Source organism: Megalopta genalis, chromosome 2 (assembly GCF_051020955.1).
Source record: "Megalopta genalis isolate 19385.01 chromosome 2, iyMegGena1_principal, whole genome shotgun sequence".
NCBI lineage: Eukaryota > Metazoa > Arthropoda > Insecta > Hymenoptera > Halictidae > Megalopta > Megalopta genalis.
The window spans coordinates 2,626,227-2,648,030 of NC_135014.1; the positions used below are offsets into that span (position 1 = coordinate 2,626,227).

General features: G+C 44.3%; 1 protein-coding gene across 3 annotated transcripts in view; it reads left to right on the forward strand.

The window, feature by feature from the left end:
* Window positions 1-18,325, forward strand: part of Syn1 (Syntrophin-like 1) — an 897,245-nt gene extending 878,920 nt beyond the window's left edge. For all 3 annotated transcript variants that reach the window (XM_033475740.2, XM_033475741.2, XM_076528684.1), the window contains exons 6-8: window positions 8,349-8,563; window positions 11,772-11,989; window positions 14,416-18,325. In XM_033475740.2, coding sequence (XP_033331631.2) covers window positions 8,349-8,563; window positions 11,772-11,989; window positions 14,416-14,508 — 526 coding nt within the window. In that variant the 3' untranslated portion in view covers window positions 14,509-18,325. The remainder of the gene's footprint in view (window positions 1-8,348; window positions 8,564-11,771; window positions 11,990-14,415) is intronic.
* The last annotated feature ends 3,479 nt before the right edge of the window (window positions 18,326-21,804 follow it).

A 21,804-nucleotide genomic window follows, 5' to 3' on the forward strand; every position in this document is an offset into this window, starting at 1 on the left:
CATCGTTTACATAGCCGGCCGAACCGGATCCCATCCTGAGCACGCGTTTTTCTTCGGCTCCTCCTCGCTAATCGGCCGACCTTTTCGGCTGCGGGAGGATTTTTCTTGCTGAGCGCTCCCGAGCAGATCCGAACTGGTTTTCTTATTCGGTCGAACCGGCAGGGTCGAGAGATTTCGGCGTGCCGAAACTCCGATTCTCCGGTGTTCTCGAACGGTTCCTCGGGATTTGTGGGATTATATTCGATGTTCTTCGATGTTCAGATATCGCTCGACTATCGGAGAATAATTTGGCGAGAGGTCGTCCGAGCATTCTGAAGAATTTTTTCACCGCATCTGCCGCCGTGGAAATCCGCGCAGACGGACTTTAGACGCGGAGATGAATGACGAACGAATGCGCTTTCAGTTGCGTCGTGGGTCGCGCGTGACCCACGAATCGCGGGACTTTCCATTCGATTATTTGTTCATGTATTTTAGTCATTTATTTATTTAGCATCGACGAGCCGAATGGTTTTTTAACTTTTTTACAAAAATTCAACACAATAATAGTAATAATAATAATAATCATAATCATAATAATAATAATAATAATAGTAATAGTAATAGTAATAGTAATAGTAATAGTAATAGTAATAGTAATAGTAATAGTAATAGTAATAGTAATAGTAATAGTAATAGTAATAGTAATAGTAATAGTAATAGTAATAGTAATAGTAATAGTAATAGTAATAGTAATAGTAATAGTAATAGTAATAGTAATAGTAATAGTAATAGTAATAGTAATAGTAATAGTAATAGTAATAGTAATAGTAATAGTAATAGTAATAGTAATAGTAATAGTAATAGTAATAGTAATAGTAATAGTAATAGTAATAGTAATAGTAATAGTAATAGTAATAGTAATAGTAATAGTAATAGTAATAGTAATAGTAATAGTAATAGTAATAGTAATAGTAATAGTAATAGTAATAGTAATAGTAATAGTAATAGTAATAGTAATAGTAATAGTAATAGTAATAGTAATAGTAATAGTAATAGTAATAGTAATAGTAATAGTAATAGTAATAGTAATAGTAATAGTAATAGTAATAGTAATAGTAATAGTAATAGTAATAGTAATAGTAATAGTAATAGTAATAGTAATAGTAATAGTAATAGTAATAGTAATAGTAATAGTAATAGTAATAGTAATAGTAATAGTAATAGTAATAGTAATAATAATAATAATAATAATAATAATAATAATAATAATAATAATAATAATAATAATAATAATAATAATAATAATAATAATCACCATCATAATAAGAATAATAATAATAATAATCACCATCATAATAAGAATAATAATAATAATAATCGTAGTGCAAAGATAATAAAAATGAAAATAAAAAGATGCGTGTATCTAAGATTTTATTTAACATTCTTAAAATTTTCGTTATCGATTCAGATAAAAAAAGTGAAGAAAAACGAGAGTTATTTCACCTTTTTGTTATTCCATAATAATCATAATAATAATCAGAATGAAAAAATAATAAAAAAGAAAATGAAAAGATGATATTTTTATTTAAGATTTGATTTAACATTCTTAAAATTTTCGTTATAGATTCAAATAAAAAAATGTAAAGAAAGACGAGAATTATTTACCTTTCTCGTTATTCCATAATAGTCATGATAATCGCAATAATAATCATAGCGAAAAAACAATAAAAATGAAAATACAATACGTACTGAAGATTTCATTCAACCTCCTCAAAATCTTCGTTACAGTCCCAGACAAGAAGGCGAAGAAAAACGAGAGTTATCTCGCATTTTCATTATTCCAAGCAACAGTCAAAATTAAGAAACAAATATTCTAGTCGAAGTTGAAGTAATTCAGACCAATTTTAACAAAAAAACCTATCATTCTGAAAGACGCGTGGACACGTTTGCTCCTTGCTACATATAACAAATAAAAAAGCATGCCTTTAAATAAAAATGCGTCCGCAGAGTGAAAGCACGAAGCACGAATTCGCCGATTAGAAAAATCACGGAGCAGCCGTCGTTTTTCGGGATCTCCGTCGGCCCCGCGGAGGAAGGTTTCCGGGGTCCAGGCACACAGGGGGTCGCAGAACCGTCGGATCATTACTATTCCCAGCTCGTTGGATCCATCGCGACGCGCGAGCCTTAATGCATTCGCTTCTCCCGTAATTCCCTCACGAAGTCCGCGCGCAATCGGCGTGTCCCCGCCGCTCCGTGCCGCGTCGCGGAAACTTTCCCGTTTCGAGACATCGACTATCAGAAGTGGAAAACGTTCCCGGCAACGGAGAATCCGTCGAAGGGGATCCATGGGGAACGCTCGAGCCCCGGATCGCACCCGCAGGAGCTCATACGTTATTCGTCGCGCGCCATCCCCGTCCCGGGCACTAACGGGTGTCCCGCGGAACATCTGTCAATCTGCGAGATACGTTCTCGCGGCACGTCGAGAATCCGTGGAACACGTCGGGGAAAGACGTTCGTGAGCCACGCTCGAGATTCCGGCCGGTTTTGCGAACTGCAGTTCCGTTACGGATGCGCCGGACTGCGGAAAAGAAACATCGATTCCTCGATAGAGCAGAACATCCTATAGTAATGTCTCTCTAATTGACGCTCGGATTGTCCACAAAAATGTAGAATTTAGGGAGAAGAGAGACGATTATTCGAGCATTGTGGCTCGTTTTTACAGTTGTTGACAATCGATAACCATAAAGAACGAGCCACGAAGCTCGAACAATCGTATCTCCTTTTCCAAAATTGTCCATTTTTGTGGACAATCTAAGCGTCAATTAGGGAGACATTACTGTACTTGGAAGCGAGATATCGAGTTCTAACAGAGGACAACTTCGAGCGACGATAACTCCGCGAACAATCACTTTAGGGCGATGTCTCTTTTTTTAAATTAAAGCATGGATCCTCTACTTTCAAACACTGTACTATGAATTTTAAGTTTGATGCATTCTCGTCACTGTAACTCTTTAAATGTGAAACCATGTTTGTCATATCGAAAATTGCCAAATTTGACGAAATGCGCATTGGTCAGCATTGACTGACGATAGCTCCGCGAAAAATCACCTTAGGACAACGACTCTTTTTTCAAATTAAAGCATGGATCCTCTACTTTCAGACACTGTACTATGAATTTTAAGTTTGATGCATTCTCGTCACTGTAACTCTTTAAATGTGAAACCATGTTTGTCATATCGAAAATTGCCAAATTTGACGAAATGCGCATTGGTCAGCATTGACTGACGATAGCTCCGTGAAAAATCACCTTAGGACAACGACTCTTTTTTCAAATTAAAGCATGGATCCTCTACTTTCAGACACTGTACTATGAATTTTAAGTTTGATGCATTCTCGTCACTGTAACTCTTTAAATGTGAAACCATGTTTGTCATATCGAAAATTGCCAAATTTGACGAAATGCGCGTTGGTCAGCTTTGACTGACGATAGCTCCGTGAAAAATCACCTTAGGACAACGACTCTTTTCTCAAATTAAAGCTTAAGACCTCTACTTTAAGGTAGTTGTACTCGATTGCTAAGTTTGATGCACTCTCGCCACTGTAACTCTTTAAATGAGAAACCATGTTTGTCATATCGAAAATTGCCAAATTTGACGAAATGCGCATTGGTCAGCTTCGATTGACGATAGCTCCGTGAAAAATCACCTTAGGACAACGGCTCTTATTTTAAATTAAAGCTTGAAACCTCTACTTTCGGACAGTGGATCTGGATTTTAAGTTCCACGCAACGTCGCTACTGTAACCCTTTAAATGCGAGGCCATGTTCGTCATACGTCATACCTCATATCGTCGAGTTCGACGAATCGCACGCACTTTGGACAATTTTTGTCCGAGATACCGTTCACGGCAGAACGAAGTTCGATCTTTCCCCTTTAATTTAAAAAAAAAGAAACTCGGCTGCGATTTTTTCTCGCAAAGTTGCAGCAGTTTATAGTAACCCTTGCACGTTCTCCAATCTGTGGTACAAATTGTCAACAACCATAAAAACGAGTTGCAAGGCTCGAATAATCGTATCTCCTCTTCCCAAATTATCCGTTTTTGGGCAAAATGTGAGCGTCAGTAAGGGAGACATTATTATATTTCAAACGATTTACAATTATTTTTTGGAACGCAACGGAGTTCGAATGACGTTTATTGCAACAGGTTCATGTCACCTTAATCAGGGGCTTTTGTGCATTTGTGATGGAGGTGACTCGATAAAAAGAATATTAAATTATTGCGAATAATTTATTAGAACAATTATTATTAGAATAGATCGTTCGAACGATAATTGTTGACCGGCAATTGTGATGCTACCGAACCGTCCGAATCGCCGGTCGCTCTATAATCCCCTGACCCGACGAGAGGCCGTTCGAAATAATCTTCGCGGTGTTAAAAAATCTCGTTCCGACGAGAATGAAAAACCATTGCGATACGGGGCGGTTCTTTCTGATCTGTCCTCTTCCGCGACGACTCTCTCGGCTCTCCCGTGTTTCCAGCTGAAACCTATTTCACGCGTGGAACATCGGTCCGCGAATGTTAATCTCCGGCGGCGGGAAACTGTGTCGCGAATGCGTGTAGAACACGACGGTGTACAGTCAAGTTTCACTTCATTAAAACAGTCCGCGTTAACAAGAACCGACGACACGGTTCTACTTTATCGCCGCCATAAAGTGTCTGTTAGCGAGCGTAACGAATTTGTTCGTTGCTCCACTTTTCGCGGAACGGACCGCAAAAAGAGCGGCCGATGCGTCCGATGCGTCAGCGTGCATCGCGGAGAAGAAAAAAATATTCTTCGAGCGTTGATCGAACGCGCGTCGATCAGCCGCAAATTTCACCGCGAATCAGATTTAATTGCGCGTCTCAGAAAACACGAACATTTGCAGCGATCGCGGCGGATCGTTAATAAATAATAAAAATTGCCACCACAACACTTCATTTCGATGAAAATTACATTCGCACAACAGAATTATTTCAAAACTTTCGGCTGAATCGAAGAAACAAGGGACGTGAATTTTATTTCGCGGCACGGCGATCGCGGCGACGCCAATGTGTAATGCAGGATGACTCGTCGAACTCGGTGGAATATTTCGCGAGGGTTTAATGTTATCAAAAATATGTTCCTACAAAAATTGTTTGGTATAAAGGGGGACGTTAGAGAATACAAAGAATATTTCTATAAGTGTAGCGGTGGGGCAGATATCGAAGTCGAATTAATATCTTAAATAGGACCCTGCATTTTTTATCTATAGTATAGTAGCGTTTGTTCAGAGGAATACACTGAGCTACAACATGATATCGGTCCATGTAGTGGAAATGACGTAAATGTAACGCATATGCGGCAGTCGAACGTATATGCGGCAGACGAACGCGTATGCGGCAGACGAACGCATGTGCGGCAGAAGAACGCAAATCGCTAGCTGAACTCTACGTGACTGTATCGGCTAATATACAATTATTTATATCCTAAAGATACATTTACGAGTTATCCATTCAATTTATACGTTACTTACGGCAAACGTTACAATAACACATGTTCAAAATCAGAATAAATATCTTATTGTTACTTTTACAAACTTATATAAAACAGCTGTTCCTTCGTGCTCCGTAAGTCTAGCGTTTAGCACGTTCGCAATGCCAGCGACTAGATATCTAATTAAATCTCTATTTAAATCTCCCGATCTCTAAATCCCCAGGGAAACACTTTCGCAGAGTCGCGACAAAAAGAACACTCGAAAGCATCGAAACAAAACCATAATTCCCGACGATCCCTCTCGATCAAACCGGCCGCGGCAGTAGATACACCGTAATCCAGTCGCGAGCGGCCGGAAGAATCATCAATTACGGTATCCGGGTGTCGGTGCGCCGGCTCGAAATTTTCCCACGAAAATCCCGTGATCCCGCGGATCATCGAGGGAAGCCGCGCGGTTCTGCCGTCAGGCCGACGGATCTCGCCATTTTTCCCGTCGCTGGTGCCATTATGCCGGCGCGGCGCGGCGGCGCGCCATCGTCGTCGTCGTCGTCGTTTTTGTTTTTGTTTTTGCTTCCCGCCTTTGCGTCGGGTCGGGCCGGGTCGGGCCGCGGCGGCGCGGGCGTCGTCGGGCCGGCATTTTTTTCAGTGTCTCCCTGAAAAAATCTATAAATCTCGCGCGTGAGCCGGCGGCGCGTACGTCAGGACCATTCGTCAGCGGGCAGATTGCAGAGCCGTGGCTGGATTCCGCGCTGCGGGGCTTGAAAAAGTCCGGCCTGCCGGCGAGCCCCCTGTCCCGCCGCCGGTCACCCCTCCCTCCTCTCCCTCCGTCGAACACGGTGCCGGTCACGGCCGGCAATAAAGCCGCGAGCGATTTTTACGATCGAGGCCGGATCGCATGACGAGGTAATTTACCTTCGAAGAGAATTCTCGGCACGCTGACGCGGTGGATACGTGTCGAGCCGGCCCACTTCAACCCTCTCGATTCGAGACCGCGACTTCTCATCCACCCACGCATTCTCTCTCTCTCTCTTTCTCTCTCTCATTCTCTCATTCTTTCTTTCGCTCGCTCTCTCTAGTAAGAGTACGCGCTCTCTCTTGCTCTCGCTTTCTCTCTCGCATGCTCTCTCTTGCTCTCTCTCTCTCGCTCGCTCTCTCTCTCTCTCTCTCTCTTGCTCTCTATGTCTCTCGCTCTCTCTCTAGCTCGCACTGTCTTTAGCTCTCTCTCGCTCTCTCTCTATCTCTCTCTCTCTCTCTCTCTGTCTCGCTCTCTCTCTCTGTCTCTCGCTCTCTCTCGCTCGCTCTGTCTCTAGCTCTCTCTCTCGCTCTCTCTCTGTCTCTTGCTCTCTCTCGCTAGCTCTGTCTCTAGCTCTCTCTCTCTCTCTCTGTCTCTCGCTCTCTCTCTCGCTCTCTCTCTCTCTGTCTCTCTTTCTCTCTTTCTCTCTGTCTCTCTGTCTCTCTTTCTCTATATCTCTCTTTCTCTCTCTCTCTGTCTCTCTTTCTCTCTTTCTCTATGTCTCTCCTTCTCTCTTTCTCTCTCTCTCTTTTGCTCTAGCAGTCTCCGTTGCGTCATCGTGCTCTGAAGACCGTTCTCGGGTTCCCGATCTTGAACACGTTGACTGCCGCCCAGGTGAACTAGTTCTTTGTCCGGCGAAATTGGAACTCGACGGAGACTGCTAACACATCGTCTCTGTCGACGACGATTTCGTTCGACGTTAAAGAGAAACCGCAATTTCTAATTGAGAACCGATTGTTTCACCCTCGGTCACCGTGTCATACGGACCCGGTGCAGTTAAATCCGTCACCGAATTAGTCGATTCACAGCCATTCAATTAACGTTAGATTTCTCGGAGCATAAAAAAGCAGCTGTTTTATTATCGTAGTTTATAACAGTAACAATAAGATGGTTAAACTGATTTTGAACAAGTATCGTTGCAACAGTAAGTAGTATATAACCCGTACGTAATATATAAATTGAATAAATAACTCGTAAATGTGTCTTTACGATACGAATAATCGTTTTTTAAAAAGTTAGTGACCCGTCATTTCGAAGAGTTCTGCAAATCTAGTGTTAAGGGAGGCCAGGCGAGTATGCTCGTCGCGGAGAAGTGACAATATTTGTTGTCGCGACGAGTATATTCGTCATGGAGAAGTGATAATATTTTTTATGACGACGAGTATATTCGTCACAGAGGCATGGCAGTATTTTGTGTCACGACGAGTATACTCGTCGCGGGGAAGTAACAATATTTGTCGTCACGACGAGTATATTCGTCACGGAGACATAGCACTATTTTATGTCACGACGAGTATACTCGTCGCTGAGAAGTAACGATATTTTTTGTCACGACGAGTATATTCGTCACGGAGACATAGCAGTATTTTATCTCACGACGAATATACTCGTCGCTGAGAAGTAACGATATTTTTTGTCACGACGAGTATATTCGTCACGAAGACATGGCAGTATTTTGTGTCACGACGAGTATACTCGCCGCGCGTGGAAAATGAAGCGACCATTGTCTATTTAAATAGTAATTTCAGTGAAAAACATATTCTGAAATTTCAAGATACAAATCGAACGATATTTTGATAGCAGAAATAGAATAAACCTGTTTTGTCAATCGTAAAAATTTCACACGTGCTATAAATCGGATGCTTCTCCACAGTGAAAAAGCAGTCTGAAACTAAACAATCTAACACAATCTACCAGCTTAAATAAAGCTTGAAATTGCGCACTCCGGTGACTAAGAAGCGCATGAAAAACGAATCAGCGCCGCAGGCAAATTATCCTCTCTGTACCCGAACGCGATTCGGAGGATTCTCTATTAACCGAGGTACCCTTTTGGCTTGTTTCCAGACTAGTCTCGTCGCCGCCGAGGCAAAACGAGGCGGGCAGCAGCAGCAGCAGCGCGGCGCAGCACGCGGCGACGTTCGCGGTGCGTGTGGGCACGATCGACGGCGTGGTCACGCATCATCTGCGCGCGGAGACGCGAAGGGACCTAGCCGCGTGGGCCAGGGCGATCGTTCAGGGCTGTCACGCGGCCGCCCACTCGTTACGCGAGTACACCGTTCGTGAGTATACACTCGTCCGACAGGCTCGTTTCCGCGCGCCGGTCCCATCGGCAATCGCCGAATCGACGTCTCCGCTCGAATAAAGAATGGCGAACCGCGGCCTGATGGAACGGGACGAACGTAAAAACCCACGGAAATATATCGCCGCCCCCCAGACAGTTGTTCCGCGGACACCATGCGACCGGGTCACCACCGAAATCCCATTCCTTGCCACCTGGAGCGATCGCTGAAATTCGTTCGCGCGCGAGTCGAGCGTGTGAGGCAGAGCGCCGATTACTGCGGCGGCGCAGGCCAATTACTGTGCCCTGTTAGCGGACTTCAGGAGTTCTCGGTGATGACCGCGACTTTAGCGACTTGAATGACATTTCCTGATGGCTTAATCCCACGACGTGATATTTTTTGTTCTTTTCAGAACTGAAGGGGGTAGAAGCTTTTTGATCGTAACATTTTTTTCGAAGAGGAAGAGATATAGATTTCTTGTGCGTCTACGCTAACTAGAATAATTAAATATTGACGTCGCGAGAACGGAATTAATACCTAACAGGTTGATGCTAAAAATCTTCATCGCGAGGTTATGACAAAGTTATGTCAGAGTTGTGCCAAATTTATGCCAAAGTTATGTCAGAGTTATGCCAAAGTTATTCCAAAGTTATGCCAAAGTTATGTCAGAATTATGCCAAAATTATTCCAAAGTTATTCCAAAGTTATTCCAAAGTTATTCCAAACTTATGCCAAAGTTATGCCAAAGTTATGCCAAAGTTATGTCAGAGTTATGTCAGAGTTATGCCAAAGTTATGCCAAAGTTATATCAGAGTTATGTCAAGATTATGTCTGATTTATAAATTTGCAACAAAATAACATGCGCCATTTAATTATATGAAATAAAAGTTAAATAAGTAAATAACATCCGAAGTTGTGCCAGTATCTAGACCTCATTGATTCCTTTTTTTTGCATACTTTGTCAAGTCGAAATGCTATGTCAAGTCGACATAACCGTGACGTTATCCTGACATAACTTTGGCATAACCCTGACATAACTTTGGCATAACTTTGGTGAAACCCTGACATAACTTCGGCATAACTTTGGCATAACTTTCGGTGTTTAACTAGAAAAATAAAAATTTTCTGTAGGATGCCGTGGTTTTCTAAAATATTGAAGTTAACATTAATATAAAAAGTACATTTATGTCTTCCATAAAATTATTATTTTATTATTTATTAAATTATTATTATTTTAATCAGAAAAAGCTCACAATTGCATCAGAAAATCCGAAAAAGATAAAGTTGACCCCCGAATCTCGGTCCTGCCTGCATCATGCTCGCACATCTAACATGAACACTGCCGATCGAGCACGCGGCTAGCACGACCCGATCCCAGCACGTAGATGTGTACCGACCCTAATCGTTCGTCGCGTGGTTCGACTCGCGTACGCGTTCGAACGTGAAATAAAGCGCGGGGAAAAACGTCGAGGCTCGCATAGATCTTCCGTCGGGGTGACGGGGGTGGCCGGGAACGTAACACAGGGTGGGACCCTCCCCCGTTGTTCTCCTGCGAGCGCTCGCTTCGATGAATTTTAATTTCTTTTCACCGTGGACGAACGCCGGCAATAATAAATCGAGATTAATGCCGGCACGGGCCGCCTTCCAGCTTCTCGACTCGTCGAGCGCATCGATCATCGACGCGGATCCCCCACGGGCCCCTTTCGATTTTCCCTCTCCTTCCTCTGTCTCTCTTTTCTTTCCTTTCTCTATTCAGCCGTCCGTCCACCTGTCTTGTTCTTTCTATTTCTCCCGCGGAATCCGACACAGCAAGACGCGAATAACTGTGGCAGAAATATCGCGGCACGTCGGAACTGGCTGAAATTGCACAGCGGTTCCGTCGAGGACCTCGCTTCGTCGACCGTGCCCGCGTTGAGCTTCCTAAAAATAATAAACAGCAAACGAGCTCGACGATCCGGCTTCTGTTTTAGACGATCCGTTTGTCGATTCCACCGCGCGATATTCGCGGAGCGTCGATCTTTATGGAGATTCGGACTTTTCTAGCGTGTACGTACTATATCTGCGGAGATCTTTGATCAAATATCTTCCGGTGGGAATTTTCTGACGTTTAATAGCTGAAATTAAAACTGAAAGATTGCGCTTCGTGATAGGTCTATCGCGATTTCGAAAAAAAATTCTAGATATCGTTGGAAGATCGACAAGCCGTGATGTATAGCTCCGAGAAAAATGCTTGAGCTTCGACGAGTTACTTCGAACGGGTTTTAGAATGCAATCTAATCCAAATTTTCAAACCTTTAATGGCTCAAATTAAAGCTGAGAGATCACGCTTCATGATAGGTAAATCGCGATTTCGAAAGAAAATTCTGGATCTCGTCGGAAGATCGGCAAGTCGTGATCGATAGCTCCGAGAAAAAATGATTAAGCTTCGACGAGTTACTTCGAACGGGTTATACAATGCCTTCCAATCATAATTTTCAAATCTTTAATAGCTTAAATTAAAGCTGAAAGATTATTCTTCGTGATAGGTCTATCGCTATTTCGAAAGAAAATTCTAGATCTCGTCGGAAGATCGACAAGCCGTGATCGATAGCTCCGAGAAAAAAAAATGATTAAGCTTCGACCAATTACTTCAAACGGGTTATACAATGCCTTCCAATCAGAATTTTCAAATCTTTAATAGCTTAAATTAAAGCTGAAAGATTATTCTTCGTGATAGGTCTATCTTGATTTCGAAAAAAATTCTAGATCTCGTCGGAAGTTCGACAAGCCGTGATCGATAGCTCCGAGAAAAATGCTTGAGCTTCGACGAGTTACTTCAAACAGGTGTTAGAATGTCTTCCAATCAGAATTTTCAAACCTTTAACAGCTTAAATTAAAGCTAAATTAGCGCTCTTTGCGATAAGTCTATCTCGATTTCGAAAGAAACTTCTAGATCTCGTCGGAAGTTCGTCAAGCCGTGATCGATAGCTCTGAGAAAAATGCTTGAGCTTCGACGAGTTACTTCGAACTGGTTTTAGAATGTTTTCCAATCAGAATTTTCAAACCTTTAATACCTCAAATTAAAGCCAAAAGGTCGCACTTTCCATCGGCCTTAAGGAGCGATCACAACGCAGCGGTATTCGCTCCCTAAGGAGACGTCGATGCGCACTAGTCGGTAAGAGAAGTGTTGCTCGATGATGAAATGGTAACAATTGCCCTGAATTTGCAGGCTGCACGTGGCAGGGGAAGGCCTGCCAGCTGGTAGTGAACCACGAGGACGGTTTCGCGTTGTTCGCGGCGGGGACCAGGGGCGTGGGTGGCAACGGGGTGAGTCCAGGCTCTCCCCCGGCCCCATTATGGAGAAGATCGTTCGACAAACTGAAAATGTCCGCCGACGACGGGGCGCGTCTCCTGTGGCTCGACTTTGGCGGCGAAGATGGCGAAATTGTGAGTAGAAATTTGCCCGTTTACAATTGAACCGTTTCAGAAATTTCTATCAGAAATCTCCGAGCGTTGGGTGCGAGGCGCGCGATAATCATTGCTCGAAAAACGGAACCGCGATCGAGGCAACGTCCGTCGCGGAGAGAAGAAAGTCGCTGCCGCTTTTATCGACCAGCTGCGGCGGGGTGAAACGGCAGGGAGGAGGGGTGGCATCGAGAATTTTATTACAATCGACTCGAAGCATCGAGATTATTATCGTGAAAACGACGGCTGTGCACCGGGTAATCCCATTGTGCCCGTCACTGTCAAAGGACCGTCGCGGATGCCGGCGATACTATCCCGGGGAAAATACGTATTTTACATCTTCCTTCCCTTTTTCATCCCCCGCTCCCAAACACTGTCGTCCGGCTCCGTTCAATGGCCATTCATAGCCGAAGGGTGGGGGAGGTGGGGGCCGTTCGAGGGGAATCATCGACGGAGAAATCCGCCGCGACAGACGTCTCGATGGAAAAATTATTCCGCTCTCGAGCAGCCTGAAACGAACCTGCAAATGGGGAATCCTCGGCGACCGGCGCGGCGTTCCTTGGAATTTTTATTAAGCACGTCGGCGGACTGCGAAATATAACACTGCGCGAGCTTTATATATTTCTTTTCTTTTCTTGGCTACACACTCGACAGCAAAATTAAAGCAACAGTAATTCCTGGCCAAGAAGTCGTCGCCCTTCGAACAGCTGTAACTCCGTCGAAAGTTCTCGTAGAATCACGTTTTTTAAGGGAAATTAAAGCTTGAAGCCTCTACTTTACGACAACGTATTCTAATTTTCCATATTGTGCATCCTCGCGGCCGTAGTATACCAATTCTCGCGATACCCAAATCTTCGCGATACCTAAGAACTGCGAAGTTCAACGTCCTCTACGGAGTTGCAGAAATTTTTCTCGAGTATGCCGTATAGAGCATCACAAAGTCCGGACTTTTCTCTTTAATTGGAGGGAAGAATTAAGTCGCTATGATTTTTTGTCGCGAAGTTACAAACCTTTGTTCTGACCCTTACTCCATAGTACGGTGTTCAAATTCGCACTTTTCGGTATCACGAGTATGCCGCCAGATTTAGCATACTGCGATCGCGAGGATGCGTGATATTAAAGATGAGATTAAGATGTCGTAAAGTAGAGACTTCAAGCTTCAATTTAAGATAAATATCATGATTTTATGATAGCTTCTAACGGAGTTGCAGCTGTTGAAAGATCGACGATTTTTCGGTCCTGAATGCTTTACGTCGGACGAGGATTAAACGAAGCGAACAAAAGAATACGTAATCTCTTTTTATCTCGTATGATCGCTTTGACTGTCGCAAAAATATCCGCAAGAGTCGCAGAAATCAGTCACAGAAGTGCCAGAAGTCATAACGAAGAACATGATGCGAGAACAGAGGAGACAAGATTTATTACAGAAATTACAGTAAAATTCTCCCTGATTGTCCCTCAGCTTGTGCAGAAAAGTGGACAATTTGGGAAGAGGAGACACGATTATTCGAGCCTTGCGATCGCTTTTTATAGTTACCGATTGTCAACAACTATAAAAACGACTCGCAAGGCTCAAACAATCGTCTCTCCTCTTCCCAAATTGTCCATTTTCCTGCAAAATTTCAACGTCAATTAGAGAGATTTTACTGTAATCGCGATTCAAAACGGCGAACAGATCGAATGAATTTCAGCATACGAATACAGCAATGTCTCCCTAATTGACGCTCAGATTATGCAGAAAAATGGAGAATTTTTGAAGAGGAGACACGATTATTCGAGCCTTGCAGTTCGTTTTTATAGTTACCGATTGTCATCAACTATAAAAACAAGGCTCAAACAATCGATCTCCACTTCCAAAATCCTCCATTCTCGCTTACAAGCTGAAACAAAAATTCGGGAGAATTTCCTTGTACTCTTGAATCTCGTAAATGCGAGCCAATTTCGATCTACTCGCCAAAAAGTTGCACCAGAAATCGCTTTCAAAATCTGTTTAAAAAACAATTGCGCCCACATTATTGATTTAATTCGCGCTCAGATTGTCCACAAAAATGGACAATTTGGGAAGAGGAGACACGATTATTCGAGCCTTGCGATCGCTTTTTATAGTTACCGATTGTCAACAACTATAAAAACAAGGCTCAAACAATCGATCTCCACTTCCAAAATCCTCCATTCTCGCTTACAAGCTGAAACAAAAATTCGGGAGAATTTCCTTCTACTCTTGAATCTCGTAAATGCGAGCCAATTTCGATCTACTCGCCAAAAAGTTGCACCAAAAATCGCTTTCAAAATCTGTAAAAAAAAAAACAATTGCGCCAATCATACACGACGAACGCGGCAGTCGAAGCGTGTTAGAACCGAGCAAATCATTGAAAATGATTTCTGACGATCGATTTAAACCATTGCAGGAGCTGGACCTCGAGAGCTGTCCGAAGCCGATCGTGTTCGTGCTGCACAACTTCCTGTCCGCGAAGATCCACCGCCTCGGCCTGAGCGCATAGGGGTACGAGGGGGCCCCGACGGAGGCCCCCGACCTGCCGCCCCACACCACGAGGTCCGTGACCAGCGTGTTCCTCCACTGAGACCGAGAGACCGGTGCAGCCGAGGAAGCAGCAACGAAACCGGACCATCCTGAACAACAACAGCAGCAGCATCAACAACAACATCATCGTCAACAACAAGATCAACATGAACAAGAACAACAACAACAACAACAATAACCGAAAGTGGGGAGGTGGAAGAAGACGAGGAGAAGGGGGACGAAGAGGAAGTAGAAGAGAGGAAGCAAGCGAAGCGAAGGAGCGCGAGAGGAGAGATGAAAGAGGATGAACGACGGACCAGGAAGAGCGACCGAGCGTCCGCCGGAAGTGACGGGTTCCCCGGCGGGCCCGAGACTCGTCCGCGTCTCTAACCAGACCTTCTTCGAGGCTGTTGGTGAAGTGGGCCGATCGGGACGGCGGTGTTTTTTTGCTCGGCCGCGAGCCACGAGCGTGAACAATCGCGAGCGTGAACTATCGGCGACGCGACCATTCGCGAGCCAGGCGAGACGTTCGCCTGCTAACTAGAAACGATTCTATCGAAAGAAAGTATACCCCGGGCGACGATCAACGTCGACGCGATGATCCACCGCGTCGACTCGAAGCCATCCAGCCGCGCGCGATTATCAGAGAACGAGGGGGGAGAGAGGGAGAAAGAGAGGAAGAAAGAGAGAGCAGACCTCAGACCTGGCGATCCAGACGGGGGCAAAAGTCGTACACTAATCAACGCGCCTAAGTAACCAATTAAAACTATACTACCTAACGCTAAGTATGAGTAACAGGGGTGGGGGGGACCGACCAGCCGGAACGGAGAGGATCTTCTGGCCCGGCGACGATGATCGGTCCGAAGGCGGCTAGACGAAGCTAATCAGTTACTGTCCAAGCGTGCGCTGCCCGTTTGCTCTTCCGCATCGCTCTGCGACCCTTGCGCCGCCTGACTCAACCCTCGGTCCATCCGCAGCCCCCTTCTTCTTCTTCCCCTTGGGGAAGAAACGGGGATAAATCGGCCTTCGGCTGGTAAAAGGAAACTACGGGAGACAATGGGGATGCCGGACGATTTAGCGCGAAAATTTAGAGAGGTTATTGGGGCGGCTTGCCGCCCCTCGGTCCGTCGACAACTCCCTGACCTGGCCGGAGGGATCGCCGAGAACCGGCTCCGGCTAAGCTAGCTAGCTGGTTCTAAAAAAGCAAACCGTCTGGTTTGGCGAGCTCCTTTGAGGAGCCGCGAGGAGCATCGTGGTTGTTCAGTGTCCTTCGCGACACCCGAAGGGCGACATCCGACTCACCCCCGGGTGGTACGTTGACAACCCTGTTTTCTAAGTCCGAAAGAGAAACAAGGCGTGTTTAAATTTATCTTGCCTTTGGAGGAGACGAGGTACTGGTGACTGCTTGGAGTTTGAAGTGCAGAGAGGGTGGGGAGTTTATGGCGTTGTTTGAGACATCCTGTTTGTCCCGCTGGTGCATAAGCAACCACTTTTTTCGAGCAGCGAAGAAAAGTGAAGCGGCTGTTGATTATTGACTAGATGATTGTAAAAGGAAGAGGAGAGATTCGGTTGGCTGATTGATTTTTCGGAGATCTGTGAATGGAGTGGCGGTTGCCCTGCACTTCTTTGACAATGCTTTTTCTTAGACACAGAGAAATGATCAAACATCTTCGAGGTAATGGTAAAAGCAAAAGATGAAGTCCAGTCAACTGCCTAATTTTTTGGAGCTCCTCAAAGAGGTTCTTGTTCTGCACTTATCAGTCAAGTCTTTTTCCTGATCTAAAAGGAATGATCAAACATCTTCGAGGTAACAATATAAAGACAAAAGATGAAGACCAGTCAACTGCATAATTTTTTGAAGCTCCTCAGAGAGGTTGTTGTCCTGCACTTATCAGTCAAGTCTTTTTCCTGATCAAAAAGGAATGATTAAACATCTTTGAGGTAACAATATAAAGACAAAAGATGAAGACCAGTCAACTGTCTAATTTTTTGAAGCTCCTCAGAGAGGTTGTTGTCCTGTACTTATCAGTCAAGTCTTTTTCCTGGTCAAAAAGGAATGATCAAACATCTTCGAGGTAACAATATAAAGACAAAAGATGAAGTCCAGACAACTGCCTAATTTTTTGAAGCTCCTCAGAGAGGTTGTTGTCCTGCACTTATCAGTCAAGTCTTTTTCCTGATCAAAGAGGAATGATCAAACATCTTCGAGGTAACAATATAAAGACAAAAGATGAAGTCCAGTCAACTGTCTAATTTTTTGAAGCTCCTCAGAGAGATTGTTGTCCTGCACTTATCAGTCAAGTCTTTTTCCTGGTCAAAAAGGAATGATTAAACATCTTCGAGGTAACAATATAAAGACAAAAGATGAAGTCCAGTCAACTGCCTAATTTTTTGAAGCTCCTCAAAGAGGCTGTTGTCCTGCACTTCTCAGAAACCTCGTTCTCCTAGCCAAAGACGAACGATCCAAGACCTTCGAATTGTTTCCAAAGGCATAAAAACAAAGTCCAGTCAACAGCCTAATTTTTTGAAGCTCCTCAAAGAGGATCTTATCCTGCACTTCTCAGGCACCTCGTTCTCCTAGCCAAAGACGAACGATCCAACACCTTCGAATCGTTTCCAAATGCAAAAAACAAAGCCTAGTTAACAACCTAATTTTTCGAAAGACCGCAAAAGAAACAGCGGTTGTCCCACCCCCGTCACAAGTGGGTGACCTCCGCTCGCAATAATCTTCTTCGCCTGAACGAAATAATCCCAGTCTGCTAGCTAAGCCCGGAGAAGACGAGACCTCGCGATTAGCTGGCACGGTATTCGGGGTGGTCCGAAGAAGGCGAAGGGGCCGGGGGTTGTGTTCCAGGAAGCGCCGTGCAACTTATGGGGGGGGGGGGGGGAGGTGGAAACTGTGCGCATTCGAAGAGGGTGGTTCGCGCCTGGGGATCAGAACGTCGTGAATTATTTCCGAGCCGATCGCTATCGATGATCCCCGGCGAAGTGATTACGTTCGTCGCGAGCTCCCCGGCGATCCTCGAGTTTCGCGGGACCTCCCGGTGGCCGGAGGGGCGGTGGATCGGGGGGAGGGGGATCAGGCTGAATCTAGGCGCGTTAGGAAAAGTTTCCCGGTGTCGAACGGACCGACGATAACGATCTCGGAGCTTCGTTTCCGAGAAGAAGAGTAATGGCGGTAGCTCCTTATACGGATATGTCCTTATGTGTCTGCTTTTCGGGGGGGGGGGAGGGAAGAGCAACGGGCGGACGTTCATAGTTGTTTTATACGATTCGTATTCTTAACGCGAGTAAGTGTAAGATGCCAAGAAACGTCGATGTGTATACTGGTAGAGCCGGCTCAGACTCGACCGTCGTGTCCTCTCTCTTGCGTTAGCTCGCGGCGAGCGGAGATTCTTCCGGGCGACTTAGCTTCCGTTCGTAGCTTCCATTACGCTCGGCGGCCATTCCCGAGCGCTCTGATCCTTGTTCGGTTTCAGCGCTGTTCCCGTTTCGGAACGGATTCGTCGGAGAAAGTTCCTATGATCGATCAGAATCGACACCGGAGGTTTCGTTTCAAACGTGTCAAGAGAGATTGAAAGCGGAGGCGGCTCGTGTCTGACCCCCTGGTCGACTTTCCTGTCTGTGCACACATGGATTTTTGCAACTGTCGACAAATTGAAGATAATATAGCGATATTTTTAAATCGTTTTAATTTCTCTGCCGTTTTAATTTTTCTATTCGTTTTATTTGTCTGCTTGTCTTCAATTTTATCTCCTCGATTTTACAACGAATCAAAATGTAACAAAACGAATATATATATATATATATATATATATATATATATATATATATATATATATATATATATAATATATATTATATTATATATATATAAATATATGTGTACTATATAATATAAAATATATATTATATTATATATATGAATATATATGTACTATATTATATTATATATATATATAAATATACGTGTACTATATAATATAAAATATATATTATATTATATATATAAATATATGTGTACTATATAGTATAAAATATATATTATATGATATATATAAATATATATGTATACTATATAATATAAAATATATATTATATTATATATATAAATATATGTGTACTATATAATATGAAATATATATTATATCATATATATAAATATATATGTAACATATAATATAAATAAACGAAACAAATATCACACTACATGCCACCAATTATAATGATTTCCGTTTGATTTTCCACCCTTCCCGTTTCCCCGCAAAAATCCACTGGCAGCAAGTAGAAAAGTGAACCATTGATCAGACAGCCCGGCGAAACCGTATATCGTTCGCTTATCTGAACCAAGAAACCTCCGCGTTGCCCGACTAATTTCATATTTCTCGCTTCAAAACGAACGCCTCTTTCTCTTAGAACAGCTCTGCCTTCGCGATCATTCTTCCATTACTCATTAAACAACAACGCCCTTGCCGCATGAACACGGATCATGCCTCACCGAAAAGAAAAGCCGTGTCTGTCTGTCCGTGTCTCGGCCTCTGTGAATAATAGAAAAATTCTCTTCCTAGTTCGAGAGGGCAAACCCTTGCACGCTCCTCGACGCATCGAACCATTTTCATCGACCACGAACTACTTGTACATAAAACACATAATCTTCCTTCGGCTTCACTGTCACCCGCGACAACTCATCGCAGGGACGAGGGGAGGGGGAGGCAGCATTAACAATGAATCCTAAGTTCTCACGAGGGACGAGACAATATTGCACTACGGGTGAAAGAGGGGTTTTCTTGCCGGAGTCCTCGAGATGGCTGCTTGAAGAATTAAAGTGCATTTGTGGCTCTTTCGCGGCGAAAGAAAGAGGAATGCGTGGCTCTTTGGTGGAGAGATAGAACTGCTCTTCCGTGAAGACAAATGGAGCATCTCTTTCGCGGAGACAAATAGAGCTGCTTTTTTTTCTCTGTGTGTGTAGACTAATAAAGCCACTGTTTCGCGGGGACATGTAAAGCTGCTCTTTCGCGGAGAAAAACAAAGTTGCTGGGGAGAAATTAGAGCTGCTCTTTCCTGAACGAAAAATTGTTTTGTTCTTTATCGGTAAGAAACGTACAATAGTTGGCCTTCGATGCTGAAATATGCTCTTTATCGAAGAGAAACAAAAGTTGCTCTTACCTAAAGGAAAAAAGTTGCTGTTTACTGGAAAAGAAAAATAAATAACCTTGCTCTTTTCCAGGAGAGAAAGCTCTTTCTTTATCGGAGAACCGTTGATTTTGAAAAAATACAGTCGATCTCTCATGACAAACAAAAAAGTTGCTGTTCATCGGAAAAAAATAAGAGTTGCTCTTACCGAGAGAACAAAAAAGTTGCACTTTATTATATAGTTGACCTTCCACCTTGAAAAAATACAGTCGATCTCTCATGACAAACAATAAAGTTGCTGTTCATCGGTGATAAAAAAGCGTTGCTCTTTCCTAGGGAACAAAAAAGTTGCTCTGTATTAAAAAAAGAAAAAAATATGAACTTACCCTTTTCCAGAGAAAAAGCTCTTTCGTTCTTTATCGGAGACGAATGAAACTGCTCTTTTGCACAAAAATATAGCTGATCCTTGACGTTAAAAAAATAAAGTCAATCTCGTACGATGAACAATAAAGTTGCTCTTTATCCGAGAAAAACAAGAGCTGCTCTTTCTTAGAGGGAACAAAAAAGTTGCTCTTTATGAAAAAAGAACACAAAGATAAACTTGCTCTTCTCCACAGAAAAAGCTCTTTCGTTCTTTATCGAAGACGAATAAAACTGCACTTTTGCACACAAATATCCTCGCTCTTCTCCGTAGAAAAAGTTGTTCCGTTCTCTATAATAGACGAATAGAGCTGCTCTATCCGCGAAGAAAAACAGGTCCCGTTCATTACACACGAATGAAAGTAACTGCTCCTAAAACAAACAGAAACACTGGCCATCTCGTTGGCGGAACAGAGCAAGAATTTCGAGTCGGAAAACGTGGCTGTCTCTCTCTCTCTCTCTCGCGGAGAAACCAAGAGCACGCCACCTCTCGCAACGAGTTTCCTCCGATGAAGAAAGACGATAAGGATGGACGATAAAGATGAGCCAGCCTGCCCACCAGCAAATCGTCCAACCACCCGCGCAAAAATCCGTTGTCCCCTCCCCCGCATCTTCCCGGAGGCGAGCGACGAGCCCTGCTGTCATACGTAAAGCTCGCGAAAAGGAAATCGAGAATCCAATCTCGCCGCGAGTTAGCTTAGCAAATAGAGAGATCCCGCGCGAAGGCAAGAGAGGGAGGGAGAGAGAGAGAGAGTGAGTGAGAAAGAGAGTTAGAGAGATAGAGAGAGAAAGAAAGAGAGAGAGGTAGGAGAAGTCGAGTCTCGCCGAAGATTTATTCGCATTACGAGGCTACTCGCTGCAGCCCGGAGTCGCGGAGATGTTATATCAAAGCGACGATTGTCCGTGTAAGAGTGGGAATTTCCTTTCGTCATCTGTATAAATCCGAGGATAGGAGGGCCAGGAATCCCGGGGAGGGCGAGGGGCGGCCTGGATCCGCCAGGCTGCCGGTCGCATTCCCGGATTCCGAGCGGCCCTCGGCGAATTGTTGAGTGTTACCAGAGCGGCCGTACAATAATAAGATTTCGACATTAAGTAGAACATATCAACGAAGCCACGTGTACCACACACGTTCATTGTGTCCATCGGTCGCCTCTCGGCCCCGTTCCTTTCGCGGGGGCGCGCGGAAACGCCTCGGCCAGCCGAGCGGGCCAGGCGCGCCGGGTGGGCCGCGCGAGAGCTCGCTCTCGTCTCTCGTTGTTTCTCTGTAAATAGATCGTTCATCCCCCCCACACACACACAATAATCCGCGAACCATGCCGAGTGCTCCGGGGCCGATTGTTCGCTCGACGACGGCGAAACGGCCTCTCCTGGCCCACCCGCGCTCGCGCGACCTCTCCCAAGGGTCGCCCGAACGTCGACGAAAAACTTCTGCCGAGCTGACTTCCGCGCGGGATTTTGTTCCGATTTGACACATCGAAATGACCGCATCGAAACGATCAACACCTTCGAATCGAGCCGGAAGAAACTGCGGGATCTTCTTTCTCCGCGAAATATCCGCGAAATATTCAACGAAGCGTCGCCGATCGCGAAATGCCGTCGGCCCATCGGCGGTGTCGAGGTTCTCCCGGGGAAAAATTGTTCACCATGTTTTTTACAACGAAACACTGTTCGCCACTTACGATAAGAAACGCCACCGCCATTCTATGTCGTCGATCGTAACGTT